This window comes from Entelurus aequoreus, linkage group LG22 (genome assembly GCF_033978785.1).
Source record: "Entelurus aequoreus isolate RoL-2023_Sb linkage group LG22, RoL_Eaeq_v1.1, whole genome shotgun sequence".
In the NCBI taxonomy this organism is placed as follows: Eukaryota; Metazoa; Chordata; class Actinopteri; order Syngnathiformes; family Syngnathidae; genus Entelurus; species Entelurus aequoreus.
This window is the reverse complement of record NC_084752.1, coordinates 10881569-10895057: the sequence shown is the minus strand read 5'-3', so window position 1 is coordinate 10895057 and position 13489 is coordinate 10881569. Positions and strand designations below refer to the sequence as shown.

Below are 13489 nucleotides of genomic sequence, written 5' to 3'. Positions count from 1 at the left end.
AAGCAACTTTTTCTAAATGAATCGATCTGTGAGTGTGCAGGTGTACCTAATTATGTGACCTAGTGAATCTATATAATGTTTACTTTTGATCGTGTTCTCATTCAATGCGTTTTCTTTATTTTCATGACTATTTACATTGTAGATTGTCACTGAAGGCATCAAAACTATGAATGAACACATGTGGAGTTATGTACTTAACAAAAAAAAGGTGAAGTAACTGAAAAAATGTTTTATATTCTAGTTTCTTCAAAATAGCCACCCTTTGCTCTGATTATTGCTTTGCACACTCTTGGCATTCTCTCGATGAGCTTCAAGACTTTTGGAAAACCCTTTCAGGTGACCTCTTGGAGCTCATTAAGAGTGTGCAAAGGGTGGCTATTTTGAAGAAACTAGAATATAAAACATTTTTTCCAGTTCTTTCACATGTTTTTGTTAAGTACATAACTCCACATGTGTTCATTCATAGTTGTGATGCCTTCAGTGACAATCTACAATGTAAATAGTCATGAAAATAAAGAAAGTGCATTGAATGAGAAGGTGTGTCCAAACTTTTGGCCTGTACTGTACATAACCCAGTGTACCTTTTCAAAAGATAAATGATACTTTTGGAAACACCTCCACAATCCATTATGTTGCAGACAGACTCCAAAAAACAGGTTACATAAGTGACTGTGGAGCAAAACTTCCACCAGAGCATATCCAACACATACAGTCGTGGTCGAAAGTTTACATACACTTGTCATGTCGTGGCTGTCTTGAGCTTCCAATAAATCGAGCAAATCAGGCCTAAAGCAGAATACTACCACCACCATGCTTGACGGTAGACATGGTGTTCCTAGCCATCAGTGTGTGAATGCGTGTGTGTGAATGGGTGAATGTGGAAATAGTGTCAAAGCGCTTTGAGTTCCTTAAAAAAAAAAAAAGGTAGAAAAGTGCTATACAAGTACAACCCATTTACCATTTCCCATTTCCTGGGATTAAAGGCCTCACCTTTTCTCCTCCACACATATTGCTGGGTATTGTGGCCAAGCAGCTCCATTTTTGTTTCATCTGACCACAGAACTCTCCTCCAGAAGGTCTTATCTTTGTCCATGTGATGTCAGATGAAACAAAAATGGAGCTGTTTGTGCCACAATACCCAGCAATATGTTTGGAGGAGAAAAAGTGAGGCCTTTAATCCCAGGAACACCATGCCTACCGTCAAGCATGGTGGTGGTAGTATTATGCTCTGGGTCTGTTTTGCTGCCAATGGAACTGGTGCTTTACAGAGAGTAAATGGGACAATGAAAAAGGAGGATTACCTCCAAATTCTTCAGGACAACCTAAAATCATCAGCCCGGAGGTTGGGTCTTGGGCGCAGTTGGGTGTTCCAACAGGAAAATGACCCCAAACACACGTCAAAAGTGGTAAAGGAATGGCTAAATCAGGCTAGAATGAAGGTTTTAGAATGGCCTTCCTAAAGTGTGGACAATGCTGAAGAAACAAGTCCATGTCAGAAAACCAACAAATTTAGCTGTACTGCACCAATTTTGTCAAAAGGAGTGGTCAAAAATTCAACCAGAAGCTCGCCAGAAGCTTGTGGATGGCTACCAAAAGCGCCTTATTGCAATGAAACTTGCCAAGGGACATGTAAGCAAATATTAACATTGCTGTATGTATACTTTTGACCCAGCAGATTTGCTCACATTTTCAGTAGACTCATAATAAATTCATAAAAAGAACCAAACTTCACAAATGTTTTTTGTGACCAACAAGTATGTGCTCCAATCACTTTATCACACAAAAAATAAGAGTTGTAGAAAGTATTGGAAACTCAAGACAGCCATGACATTATGTTCTTTACAAGTGTATGTCAACTTTTGACCACGACTGTATTATCTAGCCCTGAAGGAAGTGTTTTACATGAAGATTAGAATCATCAGAGATCCCCTTTAACCTACACAGGTGAACTTCATTTGACAGCAAGTTGTGTACAAATTAGGGATGTCAGATAATATCGGCGTTAAAATGTAATATCGGAAATTATCGGTATCGTTTTTTTATTATCTGTATAGTTTAAAAAAAAAAACAATTGTTTTTTATTTTTTTATTAAATCAACATAAAAAACACAAGATACACTTACAATTAGTGCACCAACCCAAAAAACCTCCCTCCCCCCATTTCTTTCTGTTATCAATATTCTGGTTCCTACATTATATATCAATATATATCAATACAGTCTGCAAGGGATACAGTCCGTAAGCACACATGATTGTGCGTGCTGCTGCTCCACTAATAGTACTAACCTTTAACAGTTAATGTTACTCATTTTCATTAATTACTAGTTTCTATGTAACTGTTTTTATATTGTTTTACTTTCTTTTTTATTCAAGAAAATGTTTTTAATTTAGTTATCTTATTTTTTTTTTATTTTTTTAAAAGTACCTTATCTTCACCATACATGGTTGTCTAAATTAGGCATAATAATGTGTTAATTCCACAACTGCATATATCGGTTGATATCGGTATCGGTAATTATAGAGTTGGACAATATCGGATATCGGCAAAAAGCCATTATCGGACATCCCTAGTACAAATGTGTAAAACATTCAAAAGTTTATTGAAGGTCAAATGAAGTTGAAAGGTTATTTCCGCTTCATTCTGAAATGTCAGCCAAAAACGAAACATACTGATTTTTTTGGTGTGCAAAAAAAAACAACTAATTAAGCAACTTTACTTAGTGGTTTCCCGCACACAACATGGAGGTAAGTTAGTCCGCTCGATACAGTGTCTCATACAGGTGTCACATGACTAAATACTGTCACATGGTAATGCGTGCAAGCAGTCTTATTTTGGAGAGACTTCTTTTTGTGAGGCGTCGGCGGCATGTGCGCACATAAAATGGCAGTTGAATTGCGTTGAAATGTGTCGTCAACAATACGAAGCCCTGTCTTCTCACCTCCAAGTTGAACTCGAGAGGCTGACTGATGACATAAGGTCACAAGTTTTCCATCCGTTGAAGTGCTTTCGGTCTGAATTGGTCCTAAATTGCTTCGCCTCAGCGCTAAGCCGACATTCTTCTGGTGACGTGGACGTGTATTGTAGTGGTTACCGTAGCAACGGGGGAGGTGATAATAATAAAACAATCAGGGATGACTCACGCACGGCGGCCCGGGCGAGTCGTTAGGGGCGGGGCTCTCGGGCTCCGAGGCGCTGGTGGAGGAGTCGTCGTCGTCGTCGTCCGTCTGCTCGGCGCTGTGGTACAACATGAGGCACTGCGTCTTGTGGGTGATGGTGACGGTGCACGGGCCCTGCGCCCACGGCTCCCCGTCCACCTGCATGGGCATGGTGGAGCTCTTCAGAACCAGCTGGTGAGGCAAAGGCTGCGGTTAATTCGGGGAGAGCATCCTCAAGGTCACATTCGACATGCAAGTACAAAATGTTGCATTTCCTGCCTTTCCTTCAAGTCAAACAGCTTTTTATTTTTTAAATAAAATAAAATACATCTGAATCTTTTTCTAAAGATGAGGCATGTAACAGTAAATGTATTATTTCCTCTTAGTACAGTGTTTCCCATAAACTGCCAAGATACCTGTGGCGGTGGGGGCGTGGCTACGGGCGTGGTCACTATGACATCATCGAGTAATTTGCATAATTTACTACAATGATATGATTTTCTCTAAAAAGGCTCAAAAAATGTATACTTACTAATTAATAATAACAGTTTCTTTTAAACGTCCATCCATCCACTTTTACAATATAATTACAACACTTTATGTACATATTTATATACAGATTTGAACAATAAGTTATTCACTGAAATATATTTATTAATTGTGGTTCTAACAAAAAATATATCTTATAAAAACATAAAAGCTAAAATGTCTCTTAAAGCTCTGCCCCTTTAATTAGTGCATACTAAATAATTTAACTTTAACTCATATTATTTACCAGCAACATAAAGTGAAACAGAGGCAGAGGTGTCCTGCCACAGTCAGTAACAAATAAACAGAAAACAGTAGTGGTGGTAGATAGACACAAAGCTTCATCAAACATCTGATCCACTGAACAAAGAGCTCCAAAAATCTTGATCCTACACTTCTCTTTTGTACAGCCCTTTGAGACACTTGTGATTTAGGGCTATATAAATAAATTCATTGATTGATTGATTGATAAAGTAAATCTGAACAGCCGATATGGGCATCTACATCAACTATATGATTTGCCTGAGAAGCTGGACAGGACAAAAAAAATTTAAATTTTTTTTAAAAAATGTATTAGTGGCGGCCTTAATTCTTTCGTGGCGGGCCGCCACAAATAAATGAATGTGTGGGAAACACTGTAGTACAGCTGCTGAACACGTTAAAGTGAGGACACGTTTTTTGGAATGTTGCCTATCGTTCACAATCATTATGATGGATGGATTTTTATTTATTTATGCATTCTAAGTCTTAAATAAATGCACCGTATTTTCCGCACTATAAGGCGCACCGGATTATAAGGCGCACCTTCAACGAATGGCATATCTCAAAACTTTGTTCATATATGAGGCGCACCGGATTATAAGGCGCACCTATGTATCCATTAGATGGAGCTGCGCTAAAGGGAATGTCAACAAAACAGTCAGATAGGTCAGTGGTTCTCAAATGGGGGTACGCGTACCCCTGGGGGTACTTGAAGGTATGCCAAAGGGGACGTGAGATTTTTTTTTAATATTCTAAAAATAGCAACAATTCAAAAATCCTTTATAAATATAAATACAAACCTATCTTTTTTTCCAAATAGTTCAAGAAAGACCACAACAAATGAGCAATATTTTGCACTGTTATAATTTAATAAATCAGAAACTGATGAGATAGTGTTGTATTTTACTTCTTTATCTCTTTTTTTCAACCAAAAATGCTTTGCTCTGATTAGGGGGTACTTGAATTAAAAAAATAAATCACAGGGGGTACATCACTGAAAAAAGGTTGAGAACCACTAAGATAGGTCATTCAAACTTTATTAATAGATTACAAACCAGACAACTCTGTTCACTCCCAAAATGAATTAACATCTGTTTTATTATTTTCCCCGAGGTAAAGTCAGTGACGTGGTGTTTTGTTTATCTTTTAACAACAGCAAGGCCAAAATTAATTAAACAAATAAAATATGTATATAGACTAGGGATGTCCGATAATGGCTTTTTGCCGATATCCGATATTCCGATATTGTCCAACTCTTTAATTACCGATACCGATATCAACCGATATATACAGTCGTGGAATTAACACATTATTATGTCTAATTTGGACAACCAGGTATGGTGAAGATAAGGTACTTTTTAAAAAAAATTATACAATAAAATAAGATAAATAAATGAAAAACATTTTCTTGAATAAAAAAGAAAGTAAAACAATATAAAAACAGTTACATAGAAACTAGTAATTAATGAAAATGAGTAACATTAACTGTTAAAGGTTAGTACTATTAGTGGACCAGCAGCACGCACAATCATGTGTGCTTACGGACTGTATCCCTTGCAGACTGTATTGATGTATATTGATGTATAATGTAGGAACCAGAATATTAATAACAGAAAGAAACAACCCTTTTGTGTGAATGAGGAGGGAGGTTTTTTGGGTTGGTGCATTAATTGTAAGTTTATCTTGTGTTTTTTATGTTGATTTAATTTAAAAAAAAAACAAAAAACGATACCGATAATAAAAAAAACGATACCGATAATTTCCGATATTACATTTTAACGCATTTATCGGCCGATAATATCAGCAGGCCAATATTATCGGACATCCCTAATATAGACACATAAAGTAATAACTTGAAGTAAATAATGAAGATTAAAAACCAATAACAAACAAAAAATAAAAATTAATTAACTAAAGTAGTCTTTCTCACAATGTGTCGACTTTTTTCCTCATAAAATTGGGAACAATTACTCCTCTTCTTTCTGTTTCTGTAATATTGCAATATTTTCTCGTTAAATTATTTCCTTTCTTTACGTAAAATTATAAATTTTTAATGCAAAGTGGTGACATTTGTCATATAACATTCTGACTTTCATCACAATATTGCCAATGTTTTTGTTCTTGTAAAATAGTGACATTTTTTGAGTAAAATTATGACTTTTGTAAAAGTAAAATTCCGATTATTATTATATTGCCAAAATGTTAAAAGTTTTCTTATAAAATTGTGACTTTTGTCGAGTAAAATTACAAATCTTTTCATAAAATTGCCCACATTTTAAGCTTTTCTTGTAAAATTGCGACTGTTATTGAGTAAAATTCCAACTTTTATCATAATATTGCACAAATGTTCAGTTTTTCTTGTAAAATTTTGACTTGCGTTGAGTAAAATTACAACTCTTATTATAATACTGCCAAAATTCAAAGTTTTTCTTGTGAAATTGTGACTTTTTTCTTGTGAAATTCCAACTCATTTTTCACAACAAGCTTTTTTATATTTACGTAGTATGTATATATTATTAATGTTGTAAATACAAATCTTTATACATCTAGAAAGAGTGGTCCTAAAGAGGGAGGCATTTTTCGGAGGTCTCAAGAAGGTAACAAATACAAGAGTGTGTGCGTGTGTCTGTTAGTGCGTGTGTGTGTGTGTGTGTGTGTGCTCACCCTGACTGTGTGAGCCTGTCCCAGTCGTACTGGGTTCGCCATCTTGACTTGGATCTGAGCACAGTGGAAGGAACCAAACACTCCCACCACCTCCAGCAGACCGTCGTCCAACCTGCCGGAGAGATGGCAGACCTCTCGTTACCATGGTGACCTCCTCGGTCAAGTAAAGGAGAAGTGATGGCGAGCCTAATTAAACTTTCACTTTGTCACAATCCTTGGTAAACAAACCCCCAGTCTGCTTTGCAGGAAAGCCTCATCTTTTCCAAAGTGCTGGAACATTGTACAGTGGAACCTCCATTTACAAACTCCTCATTCATTATATTAACTTTTCCATTTACAAACTCCCGCGCGAATAAAAATACAGGAAAACCTCGATTTTTTTAAATTATTTTTTTTGTCCAAATCATATTGTTGATGTACAAAACCAAAAACCAGTGGAGTTGGCACGTTGTGTAAATGGTAAATAAAAACAGAATACAATGATTTGCAAATCATTTTCAACTTATATTCAATTGATTAGACTGCAAAGACAAGATATTTAATGTTCGAACTGAGAAACGTAATTTTTTTTGCAAATAATCATTAACTTAGAATTTAATGGAAGCAACACATTGCAAAAAAGTTGGCACAGGGGCATTTTTACCACTGTGTTACATGATGTGTAAGTTACCCATGCCTAGGGCACTAATACACCCCCATACCATCACAGATGCTGGCTTTTCAACTTTGCGCCTAGAACAATCCGGATGGTTCTTTTCCTCTTTGTTCTGGAGGACACAACGTCCACAGTTTCCAAAAACAATTTGAAATGTGGACTCGTCAGACCACAGAACACTTTTCCACTTTGCATCAGTCCATCTTCGATGAGCTCGGGCCCAGCAAAGCCGGCGGCGGCGTTTTTATATATATGTGTTTGTGTGTGTGTGTGTGTGTGTGTGTAAAAATAAGTATTTGATCAATTACAAGAGTTCAACTCAATATTTTGTAACATAACATTTGTTGGCAATGTTAGAGGTCAAACATTTTCTGTCGGTCTTCACCAGGTTTGCACAAACTGTAGCTGCTATTCTGGCCCTTTCTTCAATCAATCAATCAAAGTTTACTTAAATCATGAGTGTCTCAAAGGGCTGCACTTCCATGCAGATCTCTTCTAGAGCAGTGATGAATTTGGGGGCTGTCGCTAAGCAACACAGACTTTTAACTCTGTCCGCAGATTTTGTATTGGGATTGAGGTCTGGAGACTGGCTAGGCCACTTCAGGAGCTTCTTCTTTGCCCGGGCGGTGTGTTTGGGATTACTGTCATAAGGCTCTCGCTGATAGAAGGAGGGTTTTGCCCCAAATCTCACGATACATGGCCCCATTCATTTTTCCTCAGAACTGATCAGTCGTCCGGTCCCCTTAGCAGAAAAACAGCCCCCAAAGCATGAGGTTTCCACAACCATGCTTCACAGTAGGTATGGTATACTTGGGACTCCTCATTCTTCTTCCTTCAGACATGACTAATTGTTTTTTTTAACCAACATTTTTTATTTTGGTCTCATCTGATCACATGACATTCTCCTTTGGATCATACACAGGTCACGGGCAGAGGGACACGTCTGACACTGCAGAATGGGATTCCCTGTCAGCATGGTGTGTTACTGATAGTAACCTTTGTTACTGCGGTCCCAGCTCTCCGCAGGTCATTCACCACGTCCCCCCTGTGGTTCTGGGAATTTTGATCAGCGCTATTATAATCAGTTTGACCCAAAAGGATAAGATCTTGCGTGGAGACCCAGATCGATGAAGATTACCAAAGGTCCATTCCATTTTCTAATAATTGTTCCCACGGTTGACTTATTCACACCAAGCTGCTTACCTATTGTATATGCAATCCTCCCAGCCTGGTGCAGGTCTACAAGTTTGTTCCTGGTGTCCTTTGATAGCTCTTTGGTCTTGGCCATGGTGGAGTTTGGAGTCTGTTTGAGGCTTTGGTCACGTGTCAAAGGGTGCCATTAATACAGGTGACGAGTGGAGAACAGAAGAGCTTCTTCAAGAAGAAGTTACAGGTTTGTGAGAGCCAGAAATCTTGATGTCTGTAGGGTCCCAAATACTTATTTTCCACCATGATTTGCACACTCTGGAAGTGTCGGAGTTGTAAATGAGCAGTGGCTTCACCTAGTCAACACTAGCATTAGCACACACTAGCAGTGCGAGGCGATCCTTCATCGAATGTGTCCAGGTAGGGCCTTCTCCTTTGTTAAAAGTTAAAGTTAAAGTACAAATGATAGTCACACACACACACTAGGTGTGGTGAAATTTGTCCTCTGCATTTGACCCATCCCCTTGTTCACCCCCTGGGAGGTGAGGGGAGCAGTGGGCAGCAGCGGTGGCCGCGCCCGGGAATCATTTTTGGTGATTTAACCCCCAATTCCAACCCTTGATGCTGAGTGCCAAGCAGGGAGGTAACGGCTCCCATATTTATAGTCTTTGGTATGACTCGGCCGGGGTTTGAACTCACAACCTACCGATGCTGTAACAAAGGAACGCTGTGGCATCTTTTCAGGTCTCACCAAAATTAAAGACATGCTGCGGAACAAAGCCCGCTTTGATGATAAAATCCTCGAACTGAAGGGGCCGCAAACCGGGGGCTAACCAGCGAAAATGCTAGCTCAAAGCAGTTGTCTCGCAACCCAAAGCTATACAGCAAGACCGTGAGAGTTTGGGCGTCTTTAAAGCAATTCTGATCACACAATGTGATCTCTAGGATGAGCTGACACAGCTCTGACCAGCGCAAGGTGCAACAATGGTGGAAATAAAGTCGTCAGAAGTGCCACTCGCCGTTGATGGCTACCATGCAAGAATGAAGCTCTTGCTCCAGAAGCGACACCTTAAGGCTCGTCTAAAGTTTGCTGCTGAACACATGGAGGAAAGTGCTGTGGTCAGATGAAACACAAATTGAGCGGTTTGGCCACAATACCCAGCAATATGTTTGGAGGAGAAAAGGTGAGGCCTTTAATCCCAGGAACACCAATTCCTACCGTCAATCATGGTGGTGGTAGTATTATGCTCTGGGCCTGTTTTACTGCCAAAGGAACTGGTGCTTTACAGAGAGTAAATGGGACAATGAAAAAGGAGGATTACCTCCAAATTCTTCAGGACAATCTAAAATCATCAGCCCGGAGGTTGGGTCTTGGGCGCAGTTGGGTGTTCCAACAGGACAATGACCCCAAACACACGTCAAAAGTGGTAAAGGAATGGCTAAATCAGGCTAGAATTAAGGTTTTAGAATGGCCCTCCCAAAGGGACAATGCTGAAGAAACAAGTCCATGTCAGAAAACCAATTTTAGCTGAACTGCACCAATTTTGTCAAGAGGAGTGGTCAAAAATTCTACCAGAAACTTGTGGATGGCTACACAAAAGCGCCTTATTGCCGGTGTGCACAGGATGTAAACAGGATGTGACGTAAGGGGACCTGCTTCTTCAAAATGGCCATTCCCGCATATACAGAAACTGTTGTCATCAATGGCAGCCCCCGATTGCTTCAAGGGGCATGACGGCGTGGCGAAGTTGGTAGAGTGGCTGTGTCAGCAATCGGAGGGTTGCTGGTTACTGGGGTTCAATCCCCACCTTCTACCATCCTAGTCACGTCCGTTGTGTCCTTGGGCAAGACACTTCACCCTTGCTCCTGATGGCTGCTGGTTAGCGCCTTGCATGGCAGCTCCCGCCATCAGTGTGTGAATGTGTGTGTGAATGGGTGAATGTGGAAATACTGTCAAAGCGCTTTGAGTACCTTGAAGGTAGAAAAGCGCTATACAAGTATAACCCATTTATCATTTATCAAAGTGAATGAAGCGTTACACAGAGGTATATTTGGCGCAATGTAAAGGTTCGTAAACGGAAAAGGACGCAAATAGAGGCGCTTGTAAATCAAAGTCCCACTGTATACTTTGGTGTACGTACAGGACAGCCATTTTATGCCCGGCAGCACATTCATTGTGGGCGTGCTGATCGACTTCTGTGATCATTCAGTCAGCAGAGCAGTGCTGTCGTTAGCTACTGTGCTAATTGCTACTTTGTGTAGTTGTTAGCCTTTTTTTCTTGTTTTGCTAGTCAATTTGAGTCCAAAGAAAACAGTTGGACAAGCAATGTGTGCGGTTGGAACATTCAGGAAGTATCCACAATGTTGTCAACACTGCCCCATTCCTCCAGCTGCAAACAAATGTAAAGGTAAATAGGATTTAACATTGTATACCTAATCATTGTGCGACCTGGCTGTTAAAGTTAAGGATTTTTGTGATTTCAAACTGTGAGTGCACCACAGGGCTAGTGACAAGTGTGTGTGTCGGCTGGGCGGCCTCATACGAGGAGGACAGTTCGAGTTGTTGTTGTTTATCCCTTCTTATAAAGCTTTTATTTGTCCATGTTCATTAATGTTCATGTCAGTCTTACCGTGTGGGAGGGCAGGGTTCATCTCCCACTCCCTCCCAGAGTCTGCAGCCGCCCCCCCAGTAGCCAATGTTGCAAACAATGATGCCCTCCAGGCTGGGCAGCGCCACCCTCTCGCCATCAAGCTCCAGCTGTGGTAGAAGCACACACACATACACACATGTAAAAACAATGCTCAGATCTAGGAAAATAATAATATTACAGATATACAGTATGAAGCTGCCACCAAGTGCTATCTTAAAAATTAACATGATAACTTATAAGAAATCATGTCTAATATTTGTTAAGAGTTCAAAAAGTAAAATACTGGTACATAATATTGCAGTTGGTGTTTTCCTTTTAAAAAGTGTATTATTTTGATTGTAGTTTGCAGTAAAGGGTCAAGTCTGGACACACATGTACTAATGTATAAATATATGAGTGTGTATATCCATCCATCCATTTTCTGCCGCTTGTCCCTTTTGGTGTCGGGGTTCTTTCTTTCCTATAACATAACATAACATAGCTCAAAAAGTTATAGGAAGATTATTATTAACTTTCAGGAAATATCATAAATGATTTTTTCAAAGGATTCTTTAGTACCTGGAGATAGAGCCTGGCAGAGGTATTTCTGCGCTCTTTTAGTGATGTGTTGCTTGTTTACAAAATTAAAAGAAAAAAATATATATTGCTATTTCTATCAACTAATCACATGCACAAGGATCAAAACATGTACATGTAATGGCCAAAAAATTAAGATGGCCAAGAATTAAAAATAATAGCGGATAACCTGCATATAGTGGCCACATGTCTATGGTATATAGCAGTGATTCTCAAACTGTGGTATGTTTATGTGTCACAATGTGGAAGGCAATTTAGCGACGCGACCCCAAGATGCAGCAGACGTAAAATAATATGATTTAATAAACAAAAGAAAATGCACTCACAAGGGTGTGGGAGAGCAGAACAAAAGAAGGCGAGTGCACAAGACACACAGCTTCTTTCAGACTGGGAATAACACGTGTACATCAAGCAAGCAGCGGAACAGAGACAGCACAATAGGCAATGATTCAGAGCTTTATTTGTCCATTCTTAACATGTACAAGACACATAAGAACTGAAATTACATTTTCGGCACAATCCCGCTAAGAGCAGACATACGTTACAGGGAGACAAGACGGGACCGCCAACGGATCAGCCACTTAGGGCGCTCCTTAAAAAGGTCTTTTTCTGTCTTGCCTCTTGGTGAGGGTGGTCGCATTTTTCCCTGCTCCTCCTCCTTCCCGCTTGCTTTCTTGTGTCCTTGTCTTTGTCCGAACTTTTTGAAGCCTCTTTTCTTGAGCTGTCCTCAAATCTAAACATCAAAATGAATTTGATCAACTGGACTCTCGACGCAATTGACACAGTCTTTTCGACAAGGAAAAGAGGTTCGGGGGAGCCTGGCTGCCCTGATGGAACCATTGCTGCGGGGTACGTGAGAGATTCCTGGAATACTTGGAGAATCATGTGCCTCTCAGTCCTTTCCATCGAGGACGTGGAAGACATCTACCTATTTGGAGCTGTGATCGCAGGGCATTTGATGATTGGGCTGGGCATTGCTCTGGTGTATCGTCAAATTCGGAAGACGATGGCAGCCACTCAAGGGGCCAACAGGCTGTTCAACGCAATGGAAGGATGGGTCGTGCTGTGGGATCACAGACTGGAGCGATTGCTGATTTGAATCGCAAGGTAGATTCCATCTTGATGAAGTTAGAGAAAGAATAAATTGGAATTGTCAGAGCCAGCATACAGAGCAGGAATGTCATTGTTTTGACTGCTCGAAGAAAAAACAACATCTTAATCTACGATTTGACTCCCTCGAATGGCCTTGAGGAACAGGCTGTTTGAAAACACTCCCCTGAGGACTCCTCAAAGATGGACGCTTTTGACCTTTCCCTTTTTTTTTCAAAAGCACCTGGGTCGGACTCTTGAACTCTTGGGGCCGGCCTCGGCCCATAAAGACAATTCCAACATCTCACCCAAGTTAATTGGGCATACATGCACGCACACACCCCTCCCCAAATCAACGCCTTCACCACTGCTTAATTCCTCCGGGGTTGTGGGGGCTGAGTAGCGCTCAACAGCAGCTGCCGGCCTCCAAAGTCCTGTTGGATGACTCTGTTGCGAGTTGTTGTGATTACATGTACCATGTTTATGTGTGCCATGGCTATGTGAGGGTTTTTTCCTCGGACTCAGTCTGGACCATTCCTGAGGGTCCAGCCTCAGACTGAATATTTTTTTTTACTCTCCCCCCTTCCCCAATGTCACCTTTTTCCCACCTTTCTGAAGATACGGACTTAAACACTTATATATATATATATATATATATATATATATATATATAATATATAATATATATAATATATATATATATATTATATAATATATATATATATATATATATATATATATATATATATATATATATATATAT

General features: G+C 39.8%; 1 protein-coding gene across 1 annotated transcript in view; it reads right to left on the bottom strand.

The window, feature by feature from the left end:
• Nucleotides 1–1207: 1207 nt before the first annotated feature.
• The window catches only part of dgke (diacylglycerol kinase, epsilon), a 32078-nt gene continuing 19796 nt past the window's right edge, over nucleotides 1208–13489 (bottom strand). Inside the window, 3 exon segments of the mRNA XM_062032536.1 lie at nucleotides 1208–3348; nucleotides 6610–6721; nucleotides 11041–11168. Of these exon segments, the coding sequence (XP_061888520.1) occupies nucleotides 3127–3348; nucleotides 6610–6721; nucleotides 11041–11168 (462 nt within the window). The 3' untranslated portion in view covers nucleotides 1208–3126.